This window comes from Pelodiscus sinensis, unplaced genomic scaffold, assembly GCF_049634645.1.
Source record: "Pelodiscus sinensis isolate JC-2024 unplaced genomic scaffold, ASM4963464v1 ctg178, whole genome shotgun sequence".
Lineage (NCBI taxonomy): Eukaryota > Metazoa > Chordata > Testudines > Trionychidae > Pelodiscus > Pelodiscus sinensis.
In genome coordinates, this window is record NW_027465997.1 from 24,265 (window position 1) to 46,013 (window position 21,749).

The 21,749-nt window shown below is 53.1% G+C and overlaps 1 protein-coding gene across 4 annotated transcripts in view; it reads right to left on the reverse strand.

The window, feature by feature from the left end:
- The window catches only part of CD72 (CD72 molecule), a 95,758-nt gene that overhangs the window by 10,582 nt on the left and 63,427 nt on the right, over positions 1 to 21,749 (reverse strand). For all 4 annotated transcript variants that reach the window (XM_075917923.1, XM_075917925.1, XM_075917926.1 and 1 more), the window contains one exon: positions 15,869 to 16,017. In XM_075917923.1, coding sequence (XP_075774038.1) covers positions 15,869 to 16,017 — 149 coding nt within the window. The remainder of the gene's footprint in view (positions 1 to 15,868; positions 16,018 to 21,749) is intronic.

Here is a 21,749-nt window from a genome sequence, read left to right on the forward strand (position 1 = left end):
GAGGCTGTGGCTCAAGGACCGGAGACCAGAGAACCCCCAGGAGGCCGGGAGACTGGCGGATGAGTTCACGGAGAGCCGGTCCGGGTGTGAACGGGAGTCCCGGAGAGAAAGGGAACCGCGCAGAGACCGGATCTCGGCTGAGCGACGGAGGGAGTCAACTACGGGGCGAGACCAAGGAACAGGTCGTCTGCGCCCCAGAGAACCAGCCAGGGCCTGGACAGAGACAGCCCAAAGCCTAACTTGCCATCGCTGTGGGCAAAAAGGCCACAAGAGGGCTCAGTGCACCAGGTCCCAGGACCGGGGACTTTCCAGGGTTAACTGGCTGGGGCGGGAGGAAGGGCAGGCTGCCCCAGAGGCAGGGGCTGGCAGGCAAACCTCAGCTCAGAGAGAGGGGAAGGATGCTCAGTGCACCTCCCCTGGGAGGTCTGATTCTCAGGAGGCGGATTTCTCCGTGTACCGGGTGGGGGCAGGACGGCCCCTGCGGAGCGAGTGCCTCATACCCCTGGAGGTGGATGGTAGGAAGGTGACGGGCTTCTGGGACACGGGGGCAGAGGTGACTCTGGCCCGATCCGACATAGTGGCCCCGGAGCGGATACTACCCCACGCGCAGCTGACCCTGAAGGGCATAGACGGGTCCCCATTTAAGGTGCCTGTAGCCCGGGTGCATCTGAAATGGGGGGCCAAGGAGGGCCTCAAGGAAGTGGGGGTGCACCCGCACTTGCCCACCGAGGTGCTGATGGGGAATGACCTAGAGGAGTGGCCCCATGAATCCCAGCGGGCTCTAGTCACTACCCGGAGCCAGAGCCAGCGGGGGGCTGACAACCTGGGTCCAGGGAAGGACTCCTGGCAGCGTCCTCAGGGTCCCATCCCAGTGGACACGGGGTCCAGCCAGGCTGGGACTCCGGACCTAGGCAGAGGTGGGGGACAGGTCCCGATCCCTGCCTCAGCAGCTGAATTCCAGGCTGAGGTGCAGGCAGACCCCTCCTTGCAGAGGCTGAGGGACCAGGCTGGCCTCCATACAGCTCAGCCCCGGGGGAGAGGTGGCCAGGAGAGATTCTTGCGGGAGCGTGGGCTCCTGTTCCGTGAGTGGCTCCCCCCCAGGAAGGCGAGGGCATGGGGTGTCCAGCGGCAGCTGGTCGTCCCCCGAAAGTATCGCCTCAAGCTGCTGTATTTGGCCCACGATGTCCCCATTGGGGGCCACCGGGGGATCCGGAGCACCCGGCTGAAGCTGCTCCAGCACTTCTATTGGCCGGGAATCTTTACAGCCGTGCAGCGGTACTGCCGGTCCTGTGACTCCTGCCAGAGGGGCGGGAAGGCCCAAGACAGGAGGAAAGCGGCTTGGGGGTCTCTACCCCAGATAGACCCTCTGGGCTTGCTGAGAGAGTTATGGGAGGGGAAGTCCTCCCTGGATGGAGCATCGGGGGTGGAAGCCGCCCTGGCTGTCCAGAGAAGGCTCGCTGGGCTCATGGCCCCAGCCCGAGAGACCCTGGCCAGAGATCAAGGCCAGCGGAAGGGTGGGTGTGACCCCCGAGGACAGGCCTGTGCCAGTCGCCCTGGAGCGGGGCGGCGAGTGGACAGAGGGAAGCCAATTCATGTGGGGCCTCGCCACGGCCGGCCTGAGTCAAGGGGAGCACCCATGTCCCCAGGGCGGGTTCCCACGCAGAGGACCCGAACTTCCCTAGGTCACGAGCGGAGTGACCCTGCTCAGTTCGCTCTCGGAGGGGGGAGAACTGTGACGTAGTGGGGGTACCTGGCTGGTTTCTATGCTGCTGGCTCTGGGGGATCCCCCACTGGCTGCCGTGGGTACCACGACCCAGCAAAACAGGATGAGTCACTATGCAAACCAGTGGCCAGACGCCCCCCATGGAGAGGAACAAAGGAAGGTGGAATGCTGCCTTGGCTGGGGGGCAGGGCTGGAAGGGGTGGGTTGGTTGCTGGCTGTCGGAGGGCATGGAGGAGAGCCTAGGGGAAGGGGCTGGAGTTTAGGGGCCCAGTCTCCCCCATCTCAAGGGGGCCTGAGGCATCCTAGCCCAGTTCCTGTAACCAGATTACATCTGTGCTGCGCTGTGCTGGAGGAGCAATAAACCACCCTCAATTCCACTGGCTGGTGCAGTCTGTGCCATTTCGGGGTGCAGGAGACGGGGGACCCCCAACGCGCCGTCACACGAGTCTCCTGGAGCGTGAGCTCAGCTGTGAAAAGTGAGTTGGGCCCTAGACACAGATGTGAGGGGAAGGGGGCACAGCGGGGACAGAGGCGGAGTTAGTGCCAAGGCAGCTCAAGGCCTGTGTTCAGGCCTCAGAAAATGAGGTTTAGAGGATCTGTCGAAAAAGGGTTTAATTTCGACAGATCCCCGTCTAGAATGCCGTTTTTTGGGTTTTTTTTTTCCCAAAAAACTCCGTTTAGAAAAAAAGCAGTGGCCATGTTTATGCTAATGAAGTTCAGGATATTTAAATACCTGCTTCATTAGCAATTTCAATGTGCCTAATCTACATCTCTGGAGAGAGAAAGAGAGAGAGGAGTGTAGTCTAGATATACCCTGGAAACAAATTGCCGCCTGGCTGCTGCCCCCCCCCCCCCCGGGACTGTCCTCTGGGCCCCGAGAGGAATCCTGCCCTGGCCAGATGTCACCTGAGCACCACTGGGGACGTGAGACTCCAGCTCCCTTCCCTCCCCTCCCCACCTCATGTCGTCTCTCCCCAGTGGCCAGCTGACCAGTGAGTCTGGCCTGGCTGGGAGCCTGTGGGCGGAGAGGTGCTGAACGCAGCCCCCGGCAGTGGGGTGTCGGGTCTCAGAGCGGCTCCTTTCCCCAGCACGGAGACTGCCAGGAGACAGGAGCTGCCCTTTCTAGCGTTGCTCTTCCTTCCCCTCCCCCCCGGGCCTTTGCCTCCTTTGGGCTTTCAGGAAACAGGGTCGGCTGTAGCCCCAACGCTGCCCATCCCAGCCGGAGCCCCCCAGGGGACTGCCCAAAGCAGGGGAGGCTCTTCTGAGAGGCCGAGGGCCAGGCCGAGGGGATGTCGTTCCCAGGCTGGAACGGGCCCCCTGCTCCTCTGCAGCTCTAGCCAGAGGCGCGGAGGCCGTGGAGGGCGAGTAGGGTTGCCAGGTGTCCGGTTTTCTACCGGACAGTCCAGTATTTGCTCCCTCTGTCCAGTAGAAAAATTCAGAAAATACCGGACACGTGCCATGTGCACTGTGCAATGTCCGGTATTTTGTGAATTCCCGGCTGGGTGCCAGACGGAAGCCTGGCGGGGGCAGGGGAGCAACTGGGAGGTGGGGCACGATCGGCACTGGGAGCCTCTGGTTGCGTGCAGAAGCCAGGTGGGGGCGGGGCAGGGTGGGGGCTGGGATTCCCTGCCACTCCCCGTGCCCGGCTTCTGCTCGCAACCAGAGGCTCCCAGCACGGATCGCGGCCCCAGCTCCCAGCTGGGAGCCTGTGGTTGTGTGCAAAAGCCAGGTGGGGTGGGGATTGGGACTCCCAGCTCCGCCCCCGCCCGGCTTCTGCTCGCAACTTAAGGGAGCACTTGCCAGGGGAGCGGCCCCTTGGACTCTGGCTGCAGGAGGGAAGCAGCCAGATCGCTGCTGCACCCGTAGGTGGGGGTGCTGGCCCCAGAAATCTGTATGAAAGGGAGCCATGTGGGGTATTGAATGGGAGCTTATTGTTTGTTAATCTTATGTACACTATTTATGTGAGTATATAATGTCTGTGTGTGTGGGTAGGAATCTGTAATCTGTGTGGAAGCTGAATATTTCTGTGAATGTGGTTAAGCATGGCTATGGACAGGATGAGTAGCAAAGCCCTGTGGAACAATGACTCTCAATAGGCTATGGACACACCCAAAGAATGGGATTTGTCACCTGAGGGCAGCCAGCAGGAAACATAGAGATTGGCCTCTGACCAGGTGACTTGCTGCAGACTAGAAGAGGCCAGGAAGGAGTATAAAGAGGCCATGTGGTTGATGCCATTTTGTTCTCAGCTCAGCACTTCATCCCAGAGGCAGCACTGCAGGGATTGAAGAGCCCGGAAGACCTGTGAACCCATCCTGATCTCAGGATGTGCAATAAGAACTTTTAAACCAGCAGCTGTAACATCTCTGCTAGAGCCTGCATCGAGAACTGGGAGATTCGGTGCATGTAACGTACTGTACTTTAGTAACCTTACTCTCATGCTTTTCTTTCCTGTAATAATAAACCTTTAGATATAGATGCTAAAGGATTGGCCCAGCGTGATTTGTGGGTAAGGTCCAGAGGGTAAATTGACCAGGGATCTGTGGCTGGTTTCTTGGAACCGGACAGAACTTGTTCGGGGTAGGTGGGATTGGGTGCTAGGACCCCCCACCTGTGTATAGGCCCGGGGCCATCTGGGGCACGGATATTGCTGGGGTGTCGGAGGGGTTTTGCTCGGGAGGCTTCAGGCAGGCAGCTGAAGTGCTCTGTGGGACTGGTTTGTGGCCTGTTTGGAGAGGTCGCCAGTCAGGGGGACTGTAAAGAGCCCCGGATTTGAGCAATTCGCCCTGAGCGGACGCCCTAAGCTGTGCCCAGACACGGCCCGGTCCGTCACAGTGGCGTAGTCGGCAGGATCCACAGATCTTGGTCAATTGAGCTTTGGGATCAGGACCCCACGCTGTCTAAATTTGATTTTTGGTGTTGAGAGTTTGGTTGATTAAAGAGCCGCTGCGATGATCCCGGAACTATATGAGAGTCTGAGCAAAAGTGCTCTGAAGGATTTGTGCTTAGGGAGAGGCATTGCCTTTAGGAAAAGGGCCTCTAAACTAGATCTGGTAGTGTTGTTACTAACCAGAGATGTGGATGAAAGGGATCAGAAGCAAGCCAAGGAGGCTGCTGAAAGAAGGCGGAAGGCAGATGAAGAAATTGCTAAGAGAAAGCAGGAGATGGATCGGGAACTTGAGATGAGAAAAGCAGAACATGCAGAGAGAATGGCAGAGTATGCAGAGAGAAGGGCAGAGCATGCAAAGAAGATGGCCCTAGCCAGGGAGGAAAATGCTAGACTTGACCTCCAGCTTAAGAGACTAAAAGAACAAGAGAGACTGTATCCTCCTGAAGGTTCAATGTATAACTCTGTGGGTATGGGGTATGCTTATGATATGGCAGACGTATTTTACCCAGCTGATGTGAAAACCCAACCCCAAAGCATGTGTAAATGCAAACCTTTTGTGTTACCTGTAGCTAACAGGGAGGTTTGGGAAGGGGGTGCATGTGGGTATGGAAAGTTTCCTGGAGCTGGTCAGTCTCCCTGTAACCAAGGGGAAAGTGTCTCTACATGTAAGCCTGTGGGTGAGGGCCCGTCTGATGCCTCAGAGGTGAGGCTGGAATCAGAACCAGGGCAAGAAGAGCCCAGAAATCAGGGAAATGTTTCTCTGGGGCAGCCTGGAGTGGCTGGCCAGAGTGAAGTTTTAGTTGAGGAGCTGGTGGCTGGTGAGGTTTGTGGAATTGAACCTGCACAAGCTGAAAGTGATTTGTGTGAAGAAGCACAGTGTGTGCAAGCTGGCAATTTGGCTGGTGGAAGTAGCAGTGGGGCAGTAAAGGAAGCTGTCCCAGTGGCTAGCTGTATGACTGAGATTAGCCAGGGGTGTTGGGACAAGGGAGAAGCTGTCTCTGGTTGTCTGGCTGTGTGTGGGGAAGAGTTTCTTCCTGTGTCTGAGGAAGGTGCCCCACAGCCTGTGAAGGCTGAGAGCAGTGTGGTTGTCCCAGAGTTGGGTCTGGATATGGCTAAGCCCAGGATGGGGGTGGCCCAAGGTTTGTGTCTGCTGGGGAGAGGGATGAGGTGACTCAAGTAGAGACAGTCAGTGTTTTACCAGAACCCCAGAGACCAGACAGTGGTGACCCTGATATTGTGCCTGATGCTGCTGTGTTGCTGGCAGAGGGGGGAGCTACTCGGTGGGAGCAGGGAGATCCCTTAGCCCGGGCACAAGGAGAGAATGAGGGTGTGTTAACTCTGGTGCCTAATGAGGGTGTGGACGTTTACAGCCATCTAGAGAGCTGCACAGGGAGTGAAGATGCCTCTGACCCTGTCTCTTGTGGGTCTGTCTATGTGCCTGAGAGGGGATTATCTGTGAATCCACCTGAGGGGCCAGAGATAACTCAGGGAGTAAGGGAAGTGCAGGAGGAATTGGTTGGGGCTCAGCAGGGCAATGCTACTGCAGAGCCAGGGAAGGGTGAACTGCTGCTTAAGGAAGCTCATAGGGAGGAGAGTCCTGGCAGTGCTTGTAGCAAGCAGTTTGCAGTAACTGAGAGAGGTGACGATGCCTTGCTGGGAGAAGGTATTCAGGAGAAAGCTCTGCCTGTAAAAGGCAGCAGCTTCTTGTGTGAGGCCCTTGTTGCAGTGCCTGACAGACAGAACTTGTCTGTTAACAGTGACTCCACTGACTTGGGTTTAGGGAAACCCAGTGTGGATGGTGGTGAAGAGGTCTCGGAGGGACTGAGGGTTGTTCCAGAGGAGGCAGGAACAGCCAGAGAACTGGAGCAGGCTGCTAACCCAGTGACTGTGGGTGACCAGCTTGCTGGGAAGTCAGTGTGTGTGGGACAGGATTGTTCCCAGGTGAATGAGGAGAGTGGGAACTTAGTGTCTCAGATTCAGGAGAAGGGCTGGGTAGCTAAGTATGCAGAGCAGAACAGCTGTGTGGTCACTCTCCCTAGGAGGCAGAAGATGGCAATTAAGCTCCCATCTCTGGACACGGTGGACACTCATACTCAATCAGGGAGGTTGATATCTGGTTCCATGTGGAAACAGAGGTTGGAGAGGGACAGAGGAGAGACTTGGGAGTCTACAGCTCACTGCTGTTACCCCACTGAGTAGGGGAAGGGGGAGAATTCCAGGGCCATTGTGAGCCGGGGAGTCACACCCAGCCAGCCCTTTGTCTTGGTCAGGCCAGAGGTTTCAGGCCTGGAGCCCAGAGCACAAGGGGGAGGGTCAGGACTTGCTTTGACAAAGAAGATTTGCAGTTTAAACCTGAAGGGCCAAAACTGCAATGGTGTGGGGCCAGAGAAGGGGCCAGACGGAGAATTTCAGTATACACCTTGTCACGTTACCGAATTGGAGGGAAGCAGCCAGATCGCTGCTGCACCCCTAGGTGGGGGTGTTGGCCCCAGAAATTGGTATGGGGGGAGCCATGTGGGGTATTGAATGGGAGATTATTGTTTGTTAATCTTATGTACACTATTTATGTGAGTATATAATGTCTGTGTGTGTAGGTAGGAATCTGTAATCTGTGTGGAAGCTGAATATTTCTGTGAATGTGGTTAAGCATGGCTATGGACAGGCTGAGTAGCAAAGCCCTGTGGAACAATGACTCTCAATAGGCTATGGACACACCCAAAGAATGGGATTTGTCACCTGAGGGCAGCCAGCAGGAAACATAGAGTTTGGCCTCTGACCAGGTGACTTGCTGCATACAAGAAGAGGCCAGGAAGGGAATAAAAGGGGCCATGTGGTCGAGGCCATTTTGTTCTCAGCTCAGCACTTCATCCCAGAGGCAGCACTGCAGGGATTGAAGAGCCCGGAAGACCTGTGAACCCATCCTGATCGTAGGATGTGCAATAAGGACTTTTAACCAGCAGCTGCAACATCTCTGCTAGAGCCTGCATCGAGGACTGGGAGATTCGGTGCATGTAACGTACTGTACTTTAATAACCTTACTCTCATGCTTTTCTTTCTTGTGTTAATAAACCTTTAGTTTTAGATTCTAAAGGATTGGCCCAGCGTGATTTGTGGGTAAGGTCCAGAGGGTAAATTGACCAGGGATCTGTGGCTGGTTTCTTGGAACCGGACAGAACTTGTTCGGGGTAGGTGGGATTGGGTGCTAGGACCCCCCACCTGTGTATAGGCCTGGGGCCATCTGGGGCACGGATATTGCTGGGGTGTCGGAGGGGTTTTGCTCGGGAGGCTTCAGGCAGGCAGCTGAAGCGCTCTGTGAGACTGGTTTGTGGCCTGTTTGGAGAGGTCGCCAGTCAGGGGGACTGTAAAGAGCCCCGGATTTGAGCAATCCGCCCTGAGCGGACGCCCTAAGCTGTGCCCAGACACGGCCCGGTCCGTCACAGTGGCGTAGTCGGCAGGATCCACAGATCTTGGTCAATTGAGCTTTGGGATCAGGACCCCACGCTGTCTAAATTTGATTTTTGGTGTTGAGAGTTTGGTTGATTAAAGAGCCGCTGCGATGATCCCGGAACTATATGAGAGTCTGAGCAAAAGTGCTCTGAAGGATTTGTGCTTGGGGAGAGGCATTGCCTTTAGGAAAAGGGCCTCTAAACTAGATCTGGTAGTGTTGTTACTAACCAGAGATGTGGATGAAAGGGATCAGAAGCAAGCCAAGGAAGCTGCTGAAAGAAGGCAGAAGGCAGATGAAGAAATTGCTAAGAGACAGAAGGAGCTGGATCGGGAACTTGAGATGAGAAAAGCAGAACTTGAGGAGAAAAAGGCAGAATATGCTGAGAGACAGCGGAGGGAAGAGGTAGAGCATGCAAAGAAGATGGCCCTAGCCAAGGAGGAAAATGCTAGACTTGACCTCCAACTTAAGAGACTAAAAGAACAAGAGAGACTGTATCCTCCTGAAGGTTCAATGTATAACTCTGTGGGTATGTGGTGTGCTTATGATATGGCAGACGTATTTTGCCCAGCTGATGTGATGACCCAACCCCAAAGCATGTGTAAATGCAAACCTTTTGTGTTACCTGTAGCTAACAGGGAGGTTTGGGAAGGGGGTGCATGTGGGTATGGAAAGTTTCCTGGAGCTGGTCAGTCTCCCTGTAACCAAGGGGAAAGTGTCTCTATATGTGAGCCTGTGGGTGAGGGCCCGTCTGATGCCTCAGAGGTGAGGCTGGAATCAGAACCAGGGCAGGAAGAGCCCAGAAGTCAGGGAAATGTTTCTCTGGGGCAGCCTGGAGTGGCTGGCCAGAGTGAAGTTTTAGTTGAGGAGTTGGTGGCTGGTGAGGTCTGTGGAATTGAACCTGCACAAGCTGAAATTGAGTTGTGTGAAGCACAGTGTGTGCAAGCTGGCAATTTGGCTGGTGGAAGTAGCAGTGGGGCAGTAAAGGAAGCTGTCCCAGTGGCTAGCAGTATGCCTGAAATTAGCCAGGAGTGTGGGGACAAGGGAGAAACTGTCTCTGGTGGTCTGTCTGTGTGTGGGGAAGAGTTTCTTCCTTTGTCTGAGGAAGATGCCCCACAGCCTGTGAAGGCTGAGAGCAGTGTTGTTGTCCCAGAGTTGGGTCTGGATATGGCTAAGGCCCAGGAAGGGGGTGGCCCAAGGTTTGTGTCTGCTGGGGAGAGGGATGAGGTGACTCAGGTAGAGTCAGTCAGTGTTTTACCAGAACCCCAGAGACCAGACAGTGGTGACCCTGATATTGTGCCTGATGCTGCTGTGTTGCTGGCAGAGGGGGGAGCTACTCGGTGGGAGCAGGGAGACCCCTTAGCCCGGGCACAAGGAGAGAATGAGGGTGTGTTAACTCTGGTGCCTAATGATGGTGTGGACGTTTACAGCCATCTAGAGAGCTGCACAGGGAGTGAAGATGCCTCTGACCCTGTCTCTTGTGGGTCTGTCTGTGTGCCTGAGAGGGGATTATCTGTGAATCCACCTGAGGGGCCAGAGATAACTCAGGGAGTAAGGGAAGTGCAGGAGGAATTGGTTGGGGCTCAGCAGGGCAATGCTACTGCAGAGCCAGGGAAGGGTGAACTGCTGCTTAAGGAAGCTCATAGGGAGGAGAGTCCTGGCAGTGCTTGTAGCAAGCAGTTTGCTGTGACTGAGGGAGGTGACAGGGCCTTGCTGGGAGAAGGCATTCAGGAGAAAGCTCTGCCTGTAAAAGGCAGCAGCTTGTTGTGTGAAGCACTTGTTTTGGTGCCTGACAGACAGAATTTGTCTGTTAACAGTGACTCCACTGACTTGGGTTTAGGGAAACCCAGTGTGGATGGTGTTGGAGAGGTCTCAGAGGGACTGAGGGTTGTTCCAGAGGAGGCAGGAACATCCAGAGAACTGGAGCAGGCTGCTAACCCAGTGACTGTGGGTGACCAGCTTGCTGGGAAGTCAGTGTGTGTGGGACAGGATTGTTCCCAGGTGGATGAGGAGAGTGGGAAGTTAGTGTCTCAGATTCAGGAGAAGGGCTGGGTAGCCAAGTATGCAGAGCAGAACAGCTGTGTGGTCACTCTCCCTAGGATGCAGGAGATGGCAGTTATGCTCCCATCTCTGGACACGGTGGACACTCATACTCAATCAGGGAGGTTGATATCTGGTTCCATGTGGAAACAGAGGTTGGAGAGGGACAGAGGAGAGACTTGGGAGTCTACAGCTCACTGCTGTTACCCCACTGAGTGGGGGAAGGGGGAGAATTCCAGGGCCATTGTGAGCCAGGGAGTCACACCCAGCCAGCCCATTGTCTTGGTCTGGCCAGAGGTTTCAGGCCTGGAGCCCAGAGGACAAGGGGGATGGGCAGGACTTGTTTTGGCCAAGAAGATTTGCAGTTTAAACCTGAAGGGCCAAAACTGCAATGGTGTGGGGCCAGAGAAGTGGCCTGATGGAGAATTTCAGCATACACCTGAGATAGGATTGTTCTTGTTACTGATGTTAATTCTTGTAACCAATGTACCATTGTTGCAGAGAATTGTAAAGGTATACGATGTGCATGATCCTATGAAAATACCATGTAATCTGTCTGGAGATGTACCAAACGACAGACGGTATGTAAGGGGACATTGTGATATTGATATCTCATGGTTAACACTTGTAACTGGTCTTGGAACTTCTTACAGTACAAAAAGGGTTCCAGCCAGAAGGTCCTGTGTGAGAAGGGAAACTGAGGCACACCACCATTTTGGTTGGGGGAGGCCTGTGATGCCCTCAGTGATGTTACTGGCATCACTTCCTGCATCAATTTTGCGTTGGGGGTGTCACGTTACCGAATTGGAGGGAAGCAGCCAGATCGCTGCTGCACCCCTAGGTGGGGGTGTTGGCCCCAGAAATTGATATGGGGGGAGCCATGTGGGGTATTGAATGGGAGATTATTGTTTGTTAATCTTATGTACACTATTTATGTGAGTATATAATGTCTGTGTGTGTAGGTAGGAATCTGTAATCTGTGTGGAAGCTGAATATTTCTGTGAATGTGGTTAAGCATGGCTATGGACAGGCTGAGTAGCAAAGCCCTGTGGAACAATGGTTCTCAATAGGCTATGGACACACCCAAAGAATGGGATTTGTCACCTGAGGGCAGCCAGCAGGAAACATAGAGTTTGGCCTCTGACCAGGTGACTGGCTGCATACAAGAAGAGGCCAGGAAGGGAATAAAAGGGGCCATGTGGTCGAGGCCATTTTGTTCTCAGCTCAGCACTTCATCCCAGAGGCAGCACTGCAGGGATTGAAGAGCCCGGAAGACCTGTGAACCCATCCTGATCGTAGGATGTGCAATAAGGACTTTTAACCAGCAGCTGCAACATCTCTGCTAGAGCCTGCATCGAGGACTGGGAGATTCGGTGCATGTAACGTACTGTACTTTAATAACCTTACTCTCATGCTTTTCTTTCTTGTGTTAATAAACCTTTAGTTTTAGATTCTAAAGGATTGGCCCAGCGTGATTTGTGGGTAAGGTCCAGAGGGTAAATTGACCAGGGATCTGTGGCTGGTTTCTTGGAACCGGACAGAACTTGTTCGGGGTAGGTGGGATTGGGTGCTAGGACCCCCCACCTGTGTATAGGCCTGGGGCCATCTGGGGCACGGATATTGCTGGGGTGTCGGAGGGGTTTTGCTCGGGAGGCTTCAGGCAGGCAGCTGAAGCGCTCTGTGAGACTGGTTTGTGGCCTGTTTGGAGAGGTCGCCAGTCAGGGGGACTGTAAAGAGCCCCGGATTTGAGCAATCCGCCCTGAGCGGACGCCCTAAGCTGTGCCCAGACACGGCCCGGTCCGTCACACACCTGGTATAGGATTGTTCTTGTTACTGATGTTAAATCTTGTAACCAATGTATTATTGTTGCAGAGAATTGTAACGGTATACAGTGTGCATGAGCTTATGAAAATACCATGTAATCTGTCTGGAGATGTACCAAACGACAGACGGTATGTAGGGGGACATTGTGATGTTGCTACTTCATGGTTAACACTTGTAACTAGTCTTGGAACTTCTTACAGGACAAAAAGGGTTCCAGCCAGAAGGTCCTGTGTAAGAAGGGAAACTGAGGCACACCACCATTTTGGTTGGGGAGGCCTGTGATGCCCTCAGTGATGTTACTGGCATCACTTCCTGCATCAATTTTGCGTTGGGGGTGTCACATTACCGAATTGGAGGGAAGCAGCCAGATCGCTGCTGCACCCCTAGGTGAGGGTGCTGGCCCCAGAAATCTGTATGAAAGGGAGCCATGTGGGGTATTGAATGGGAGCTTGTTGTTTTCTGATCCTGTGTACACTGTTTATGTGAGTATATAATGTCTGTGTGTGTAGATCTGTAATCTGTGTGGAAACTGAAGATTTCCCTGCATGTGGTTAAGCATTGGGCAGGGCCGAGCCTGTGGACATGCTAATTACCTGTGGAACAATGGTTCTCAATGGGCCAAAGACACACCCAAAGAATGGGGGCTGTCCTGAGAGCAGCCAGCAGGGAACACAGAGAGGCTGAGGACCAGGTGACTTGCTGCATACTAGAAGAGGCCAGGAAGGAGTATAAAGGGGCCATGCGGTCGATGCCATTTTGTTCTCAGCTCAACACTTCATCCCAGAGGCAGCACTGCAGGGATTGAAGAGCCCGGAAGACCTGTGAACCCATCCTGATCGCAGGATGTGCAATAAGAACTTTTAAACCAGCAGCTGCAACACCTCTGCTAGAGCCTGCATCGAGAACTGGGAGATTCGGTGCATGTAACGTACTGTACTTTAATAACCTTACTCTCAGGCTTTTCTTTCCTGTAATAATAAACCTTTAGATATAGATTCTAAAGGATTGGCCCAGCGTGATTTGTGGTAAGGTCCAGAGGGTAAATTGACCAGGGATCTGTGGCTGGTTTCTTGGAACCGGACAGAACTTGTTCGGGGTAGGTGGGATTGGGTGCTAGGACCCCCCACCTGTGTATAGGCCCGGGGCCATCTGGGGCACGGATATTGCTGGGGTGTCGGAGGGGTTTTGCTCGGGAGGCTTCAGGCAGGCTGCTGAAGCGCTCTGTGAGACTGGTTTGTGGCCTGTTTGGAGAGGTCGCCAGTCAGGGGGACTGTAAAGAGCCCCGGATTTGAGCAATTCGCCCTGAGCAGACGCCCTAAGCTGTGCCCAGACACGGCCCGGTCCGTCACAGTACAGTACGTTACATGCACCGAATCTCCCAGTCCTCGATGCAGGCTCTAGCAGAGATGTTGCAGCTGCTGGTTTAAAAGTTCTTATTGCACATCCTACGATCAGGATGGGTTCACAGGTCTTCCGGGCTCTTCAATCCCTGCAGTGCTGCCTCTGGGATGAAGTGCTGAGCTGAGAACAAAATGGCATCGACCACATGGCCTCTTTATACTCCTTCCTGGCCTCTTCTAGTATGTAGCAGGTCACCTGGTCCTCAGCCTCTCTGTGTTCCCTGCTGGCTGCTCTCAGGACAGCCCCCATTCTTTGGGTGTGTCTTTGGCCCATTGAGAACCATTGTTCCACAGGTAATTAGCATGTCCACAGGCTCCACAGGCTCGGCCCTGCCCAATGCTTAACCACATGCAGGGAAATCTTCAGTTTCCACACAGATTACGGATCTACACACACAGACATTATATACTCACATAAACAGTGTACACAGGATCAGAAAACAACAAGCTCCCATTCAATACCCCACATGGCTCCCTTTCATACAGATTTCTGGGGCCAACACCCCCACCTAGGGGTGCAGCAGCGATCTGGCTGCTTTCCTCCAATTCGGTAATGTGACAGCGGCCCCTTGGACTCTGGCTGCAGCCAGTGGCTGCACCCCCCCCCGCACCAGGTCTGCTTCCCATGCCCCCCCAGGCCCGCTCCCTCCTCCCAGCCAGTGCTGTGGCCCTTGACCCTCCCAGCTGTGCTTCCTGCCCCCCCTTCTTCCCAGTCAGCACCGCGGCCTCTGGTCCCCCCCAGCTCTGCTTCCTGCCCCACTTCCCATCTCCCTCCGTTCCTCCCATCTGGCCTCTGGACACCCCCCACTCTCCACCCCCCACCCCCCGCCACCACCTCTAGGGATGGAGATTCCACCCCCTCCCCAGGGAACCCATTCCAGTGCTTCCCCACCCGCCTAGGGAAATAGTTTTTCCTAATCTCCAATCTGGATCTCTCCCACCACAACTTGAGCCCATTGCTCCTTGTTCTGCCGCCTGCCCCCACTGAGAACAGCCTCTGGCCAGCCCCTTTGGAACCTCCCTTCAGGAAGTTGAAGGCTGCTCTCAAATCCCCCCTCACTCTTCGCTTCTGCAGACTAAACGGAACCAATTCCCTCAGCCTCTCCTCGTAGGTCATGTGCTCCAGCCCCCGAATCATTCTGGTCGCCCTCCGCTGGACCCTCTCCAATGCGTCCACGTCCTTTCTGTAGTGGGGGGTCCAGAACTGGACACAACACTCCAGGTGAGGCCTCCCCAGAGCCAAATAAAGGGGAATAATCACTTCTCTAGATCTGCTGGCAATGCTCCTCCTCATGCCCCCTAATCTGCCATTAGCCTTCTAGGCTACCAGGGCGCCCTGTTAACTCCTATCCAGCTTCTCATCCACTGTAACCCCCAGGGCCTTTTCTGCTGAACTGTTGCTTAGCCAGTCGGTCCCCAGCCTGTAACAATGCTTGGGATTCTTCCCTCCCAAGGGCAGGACCCTGCACTTGTCCTTGTTGAACCTCATCAGTTTTCTTGTGGCCCAATCCTCCAATCCCTCAAGGCTCAGCCCCCCCCCCCTTCCCCATACTTCTCCGTTCCCACCCTGGCTCCTTCCACCCATCCCGCATCTCAGCCAGGCTCCGCGACCCCCTCCTGCAAGTCTCCCCAGCAGCGCCACCCCGAGCGCCTGCTCGTCCCCCAGACAGGCCCAGGGAGCACCTGAGAGCTGTGTGCACAGCTGGGTTGGACAATGCGCCGCGACTGAGGCCGGGTCGCACCCCGAATGAGGGGGGTAAAGACCCTGAGAACAGTCCGTCTGGGGCCCTGAACCAGCAGGTCGGGGGGCCCAGTGTGGGGCTCAGTAATTAAAGGCTGCAGGAGAACACACGGCCCAGGGAGCAGATGAGGGTAGCACAGGCAACCTTGCCTGCAGCCCTAGCACCTGTCAGCTAAGGCAGAGCAGGACAACGGCCCCCCAGTGTCACACGCAGCGCTCCTGGCAACACACCCGCAATGCCATTGGGCAGCGCAGTGCTGTGCCAAAGTGGAAGTGTTCTTAACATTTTCAGTGATACGTGCGTGCCTCAGTTTCCCTTCTGGGTTCCTCAAGCAGCCCGTGCTCGGTGCACTGTGGCTGCATAAGCCCTAATCTGGGTTCCACAGGCAGCGAGAGTGAAGAGGTGAGGAGGGGCTGCCTGGCAGGCTCCCCTGGGCGTGTGTCATTCTGTCCCCTCGTGTGTCCCAGTTCTACCCCTTTCCCACGCGCTGTGCAGTTCCTCTCCTGCGTTGGGCTCTAGAGACACTTGTCCCTGTCCCCATAACACCCCCCCAGCCCCCGCAGGGGTCCCTGACCCTTTGGGCCACCCCATAGTGATCCCACCAGCCCTGGATCATTGCTGTTGCTCTTCTCTGAGCCCCTCGTATTGCACTCCCTCCCCCCCCCCCCGCACGCCGCACATGGAGTCACTGCCTCTTTACACGGTGTGCCAGCTGCGGTCACACCGGCTGCGCGGGTACCACACCAGCTGCGCGGGTACCACACCGGCTGCGCGGGTACCACACCGGCTGCGCGGGTATCATACCGGCATTGTACTCCAGTTCCAGGGCCTGGTGACAAGAAGCCGAGCAGATTTCCCTTCACAGTCTTTTCTGCTTTCGTCCCAATTCATCGGCCACCGTGAGATGAACAGGCACTTTCCCCTGTACAACACCCACTGCTCCGGGCAGCAGCCTGGAGGGAGGAAGTGTGAGAATGTAGGTAGGAATTTCAAACTGGGCTTTTTGATTTAAAAAGTTGCAGCCTTCCTGGGCAAACACAAGTCTTGCCCTTCCCCCTTGCCCTGTGGACTCACATTCAGAACTCCCTCTCCCAGAGCCAAAGGGCTGGGTGTGTCTTCCCTGGTAACAATGGCCCTGGAATTCCCTTGCCCCCCACAGCTGACCAGGTAGTAAGCAGTCCAGATGCTAACCTGGCACCCTGCTGCTTTCAATCTAGTTTTCCAGGTGGGCCACTGCCTCACAGAGACAGGGCTTGGGTTAACTGGTATAATAGTCTTATGCATCTCTGGTCCCTTCACAGAATCAGACTGGAAACATCCCTGTTTCAGCAACCCACACTTTCTAGTAAGCTGGTTCAACATAGTCACTTGGTCCCCAGAGGGCTGTTTCCTCTCCCTGGCTGCTTCCATTCCACCTGAAACAACCTCCCATCCCTCTGCAACTTCCTCACCCTTGTCCACACTGGATCTTCCTAAACCCAAGTGCCCTTCACCCTCTTCAGGCACAGCAACCTGCTGGTCAACACCATAAAGTTCCTCTTCCCTATGACCTTCTGTAAGCCAAAGCTCTCCTTCCCCTGTCTCTACTGCAGCATCGCCCTGTTGAGCCATCACCAACTCCTTCTGAGTTTCCCTTACCGCCTGAACAGACAGGTCTCCACACAACCCCCCTTCAGGAAAACACACAGACTCCTCTGGTAAGATGTCAGAGATATCTCCCTCCCCCTTGCAGCCTTCTAGACTGCTACACACTTCCACACTGTATGTAGGTACCACCTGTAACTTATCCTGATGCTCTCCCTGTGTTCTAGTTAGGTTAGCACCCTGATCACCCCGAGTCACTCTCCCTCCCAGCAACACACCAGCACCAGACTGATACTGACTGGACGCACCCCAGTCACAGCACCACTCTCCCCTAGCGAAGGAGGGATAGGGGGGCAATTGCCCCCAGGTGCCACACTAGGGGGGCGTCGGATTGGTGTGGGACCGAGCGGCGCACACACTGCTCTTGCGAGCTGCAGGCTAAGTGCTGCTGCGGCTGCCGGCCGGCGCCAGCTCTATCCAAAGTGAAAGCCAAAGCAGCCAGCTGATTGGGAGGAGTAGTGCTCTGAAGAAGGGTACATTCCTCGTGTCTGACTGGGGGGTGGATTTGATTGGGGAAGAGCTCCCCTTGGCACTGGGGGTGCCTTGCTCTGGGGGGAGGAGAGGGGAGTGCATGGGGGGGCTGGCTTTGGGGCAGGGCTGCGATGAGTGTATTGGGATGGGGAACGCTGTGGGGGGGGCTGGCTCAGAGGAAGGGGTGAGTGCCTTTGGGATTCCCGACCCCAAATATGGCGATCAGCTAAACCCTGAGCATGTGGGCAAGACTCACTATCCAGACACCCAGGAAAAAGTTCTCTGTAGTAACTCCTATCATCCCTCCATTGGCCTACTTACCAGTGATAGTGAAAGGTCAATTAGTCGCCAAGATCATGTTATCTCATCAAACCATCCCCTTCATAAACCCATCTAGCTTAATCTTGAAGCCAGATAGATCTTTTGCCCCCACTACTTCCCTTGGAAGGCCGTTCCAGAACCTCACTCCTCTAATGGTTAGAAACCTTCGTCTAATCTCAAGTCTAAGCTTCCTACTGGCCAGCTTATATCCATTTGTTCTTGTGTCCACATTGGTATTAAACTTAAATAATTCCTCTCCCTCCCTGGTATTTATCCCTCTAATATATTTAAAAAGTGCAATCATGTCCCCCCTCAGCCTTCTTTTGGTTAAGGTAAACAAGCCAAGCTCCTTGAGTCTCCTTTCATAAGACAGGTTTTCCATTCCTCGGATCATCCTAGTGGCCCTTCTTTGTACCTGTTCCAGTTTGAATTCATCCTTCTTAAACATGGGAGACCAGAACTGCCCACAGTATTCCAAATGGGGTCTCACCAATGCCTTGTATAATGGCACTAACACCTCCTTATCTCTACTGGAAATACCTCGCCTAATACATCCCAAGACCGTATTAGCCTTTTTCACGGCCATGTCACAATGGCGGCTCATAGTCATCCTGTGATCAACCAGGACTCCGAGGTCCTTCTCCTCCTCCGTTACTTCCAACTGATGTGTCCCCAGCTTATAACTAAAATTCTTGTTATTAATCCCTAAATGCATAACCTTACACTTCTCACTATTAAATTTCATCCTATTGCTATCACTCCAATTTACAAGATCATCCAGATCTTCCTGTATGATATCCCGATCCTTTTCTGAATTGGCAATAGCTCCCAACTTTGTGACATCCGCAAACTTTATTACCACACTCCCACTTTTAGTGCCGAGGTCAGTAATAAAAAGATTAAATAAGATTGGTCCCAAAACTGATCCTTGAGGAACTCTGCTAGTAACCTCCCTCCAGCCTGACAATTCACATTTCAGTATGACTGTCACGTTATTGGATTGTGAGGGGAGCAGCTTGGTCACTGCTGCACCCATGGGGGGGTGTTCGCCCCAAAAGTGGTACAATGGGGCCATGTGAGGGGTCAAACAAAAACTTACTTTCTTCTGATTCTGTATCTGCTCTTCATAGATCTGTACAATGTCTGGGTGTGGAGTTAGGGATCTGTACTCTGTATGGAGACTGGAAGTCTCTCTGCATGTGGTTGAGCATTGGGCAGAGCCCGGCCTATGGACAAGCTAATTAGTGTGGCCCTGTGGGACAATGGCACTGAATGGGCCAAGGACACACCTGGGGATTGGTGACCGACACCTAAGGGCTACCAAGGATAGGCTGCTGGCCAGGTGACCTGCTGCAGCCAAGAAGAGACCAGGAAGGCAGGATAAATAGGCCATGTGGCTGACTCCATCTTGGTATTCAGCTCAGCACTTCATCCCAGAGGCAGCATTGCAGGGATCGAAGAGCCGGAAAGACCTGTGGACCCAACCTGATCCAGGATGCGCAACAAGGACTTTTAAGCCAGCAGCTGTAACATCTCTGCTAGAGCCTGTATCGAAAACTGGGAGATTTGATGCATGTAATGTATGATATTTTAGCAACCATACTCACATGTTTTTCTTTCTTGTGGTAATAAACCTTTAGTTGTTAGATGCTAAAGGATTGGCCCAGCGTGATTTGTGGGTAAGGTCCAGAGGGTAAATTGACCAGGAATCTGTGGCTGGTTTCTTGGAACCGGACAGAACTTGTTCGGGGTAGGTGGGATTGGATTCTAGGACCCCCCCACCTGTGTATGAGGCCCGGGGCCATCTGGGGCACGGATATTGCTGGGGTGTCGGAGGGGTTTTGCTCGGGAGGCTTCAGGCAGGCAGCTGAAGTGCTCTGTGGGACTGGTTTGTGGCCTGTTTGGAGAGGTCACCAGTCTGGGGGCTGTAAGGAGCCCCGGATTTGAGCAATTCGCCCTGAGCGGACACCCTCAGCGGTGCCCAGACGCAGCTCGGTCTGTCACAATGACCCCTACAGTCTTCCCTTTAACCAGTTCCTTATCCACCTCTCAATTTTCATATTGATCTCCATCTTTTCCAATTTAACCAATAATTCCCCATGTTGTACTGTATCAAATGCCTTACTGAAATCGAGGTAGATCAGATCCACTGCATTTCCTTTTTCTAAAAAATCTGTTACTGTCTCAAAGAAGGAGATCTGGTTGGTTTGGCACGATATACCTTTTGTAAAACCATGTTGTAATTTGTCCCAATTGCCATTAGCCTCAATGTCTCTAACTACTTTCTCCTTCAAAATTTTTTCCAAGACCTTGCATACTACAGATGTCAAACTAACAGGTCTGTAGTTATCTGGGTCACTTTTTTTCCCTTTCTTAAAAATAAGAACTATATTAGCAATTCTCCAGTCAAATGGTACAACCCCTGAGTTTAGAGATTCATTTAAAAATTTTGCTAATGGACTTGCAATTTCATGTGCCAGTTCCTTTAATATTCTTGGATGAAGATTATCTGGGCCCCCCGATTTACTCCCATTAAGCTGTTCAAGTTTGGCTTCTATCTCGGATATGGTAATATCTACCTCCATATCCTCAGTCCCATTTGTTAAGTTACCATTATCCCTAAGCTCTTCATTAGCCTCATTAAAGACTGAAGCAAAGTATTTGTTCAAATATTGGGCCATTCCTAGATTATCTTTAACCTCCACTCCATCCTTAGTAATTAGCGGTCCTACTTCTTCTTTTTTTGTTTTTTTCCTATTTATATGGCTATAAAACCTTTTACTATTGGTTTTAATTCCCTTTGCAAGGTCCAACTCTACATGACTCTTAGCCTTTCTCACTTTGTCCCTACATGCTCTAACCTCAATAAGGTAGCTTTCTTTACTGATCCCTCCCATTTTCCACTCCTTATATGCTTTCTGCTTTTTCTTAATCACCTCTCTGAGATGCTTACTCATCCAGCTTGGTCTGAAACACCTGCCTATATTTTTTTCCCCTTTCTTGGGATACAGGCTTCTGACAGCTTATTTAACTTAAAATAATCCCAGGCCTCCTCTGCCTTTAGATCCATAAATTCTTTAGTCCAATCCACTTCCCTAACTAATTTCCTTAATTTATCAAAGTTAGCCCTTTTGAAATCAAAAACCTGCCCCTCCCAGCAGCCAAACTGCCACACACAGGTGGCTCACACTGAGCTCCCACAAATAAATCACCTTCAGCTTGTGCAGGTTCAATTATACAAACCTCACCAGCCACCAACTCCTCACCCTCCAGAACTTGATCTTTTTCCTCAACTAAAACTCCCCTCTGGCCAGCCCCTCCAGACTGCTCCAGAGAAACACTCCCCTGATTGCTGGGCTCTTCCTGCCCTGTTCCTGATAACAGCCTCACCTCTCAGGCTGCAGGCAGACACACAGAGACCTTACTCACAGACACACAGATATCTCCCTCAGGCAAATACTTAGGCTGTGTCTAGACTGGCAAGTTTTTCCAAAAGCAGCTGCTTTTGCGGAAAAACTTGCCAGCTGTCTACACTGGCCGCTTGAATTTCTGCAAGAACACTGACAATCTCATGTAAGAAATCAGTGCTTCTTGCACAAATACTATGCTGCTCCTGTTCGGGAAAAAGCCCTCTTGGCAAATGTATTTGCGCAAGAGGGCCAGTGTAGACAGCTGAAAACTGTTTTGCGCAAAAAAGCCCCAATGGCGAAAATGGTGACCGGGGCTTTCTTGCGCAAAACCACGTCTAGATTGGCACGGACGCTTTTCCGCAAAAAGTGCTTTTGCGCAAAAGTGTCCGTGCAATCTAGACACTCTTTTCAGCAAATGCTTTTAACGGAAAAACTTTTCCATTAAAAGCATTTGCGGAAAATCATGCCAGTCTAAACTTAGCCTTAGAGAAACTTTTACCTTGGTCCCCATAGGACTGACTAGACACAGACAACTCCTCAGAATCACACTCACCCTTTTCACAAACCTCATGCCTGTTTTGGGGCTGGGTTAAGGTAACAGCCCAATTACACAGATTTGCCTTGCCATAATCACACTCCATCTCCAAATGGTTGTACACTGAACTCCTAGGAGGATACAGTCTCTGTTGTTCTTCCACTCTCTGGGAGTGTGTCTAGACTACGTGGCTCTGTCGACGGAGCCATGGAAACTAGTTTACCCGGCATAGTCAATGAAGCGGGGATTTAAATAATCCCCACTTCATTAAAATAAAAATGGCTGCCTTGCTGTGTAGATGATC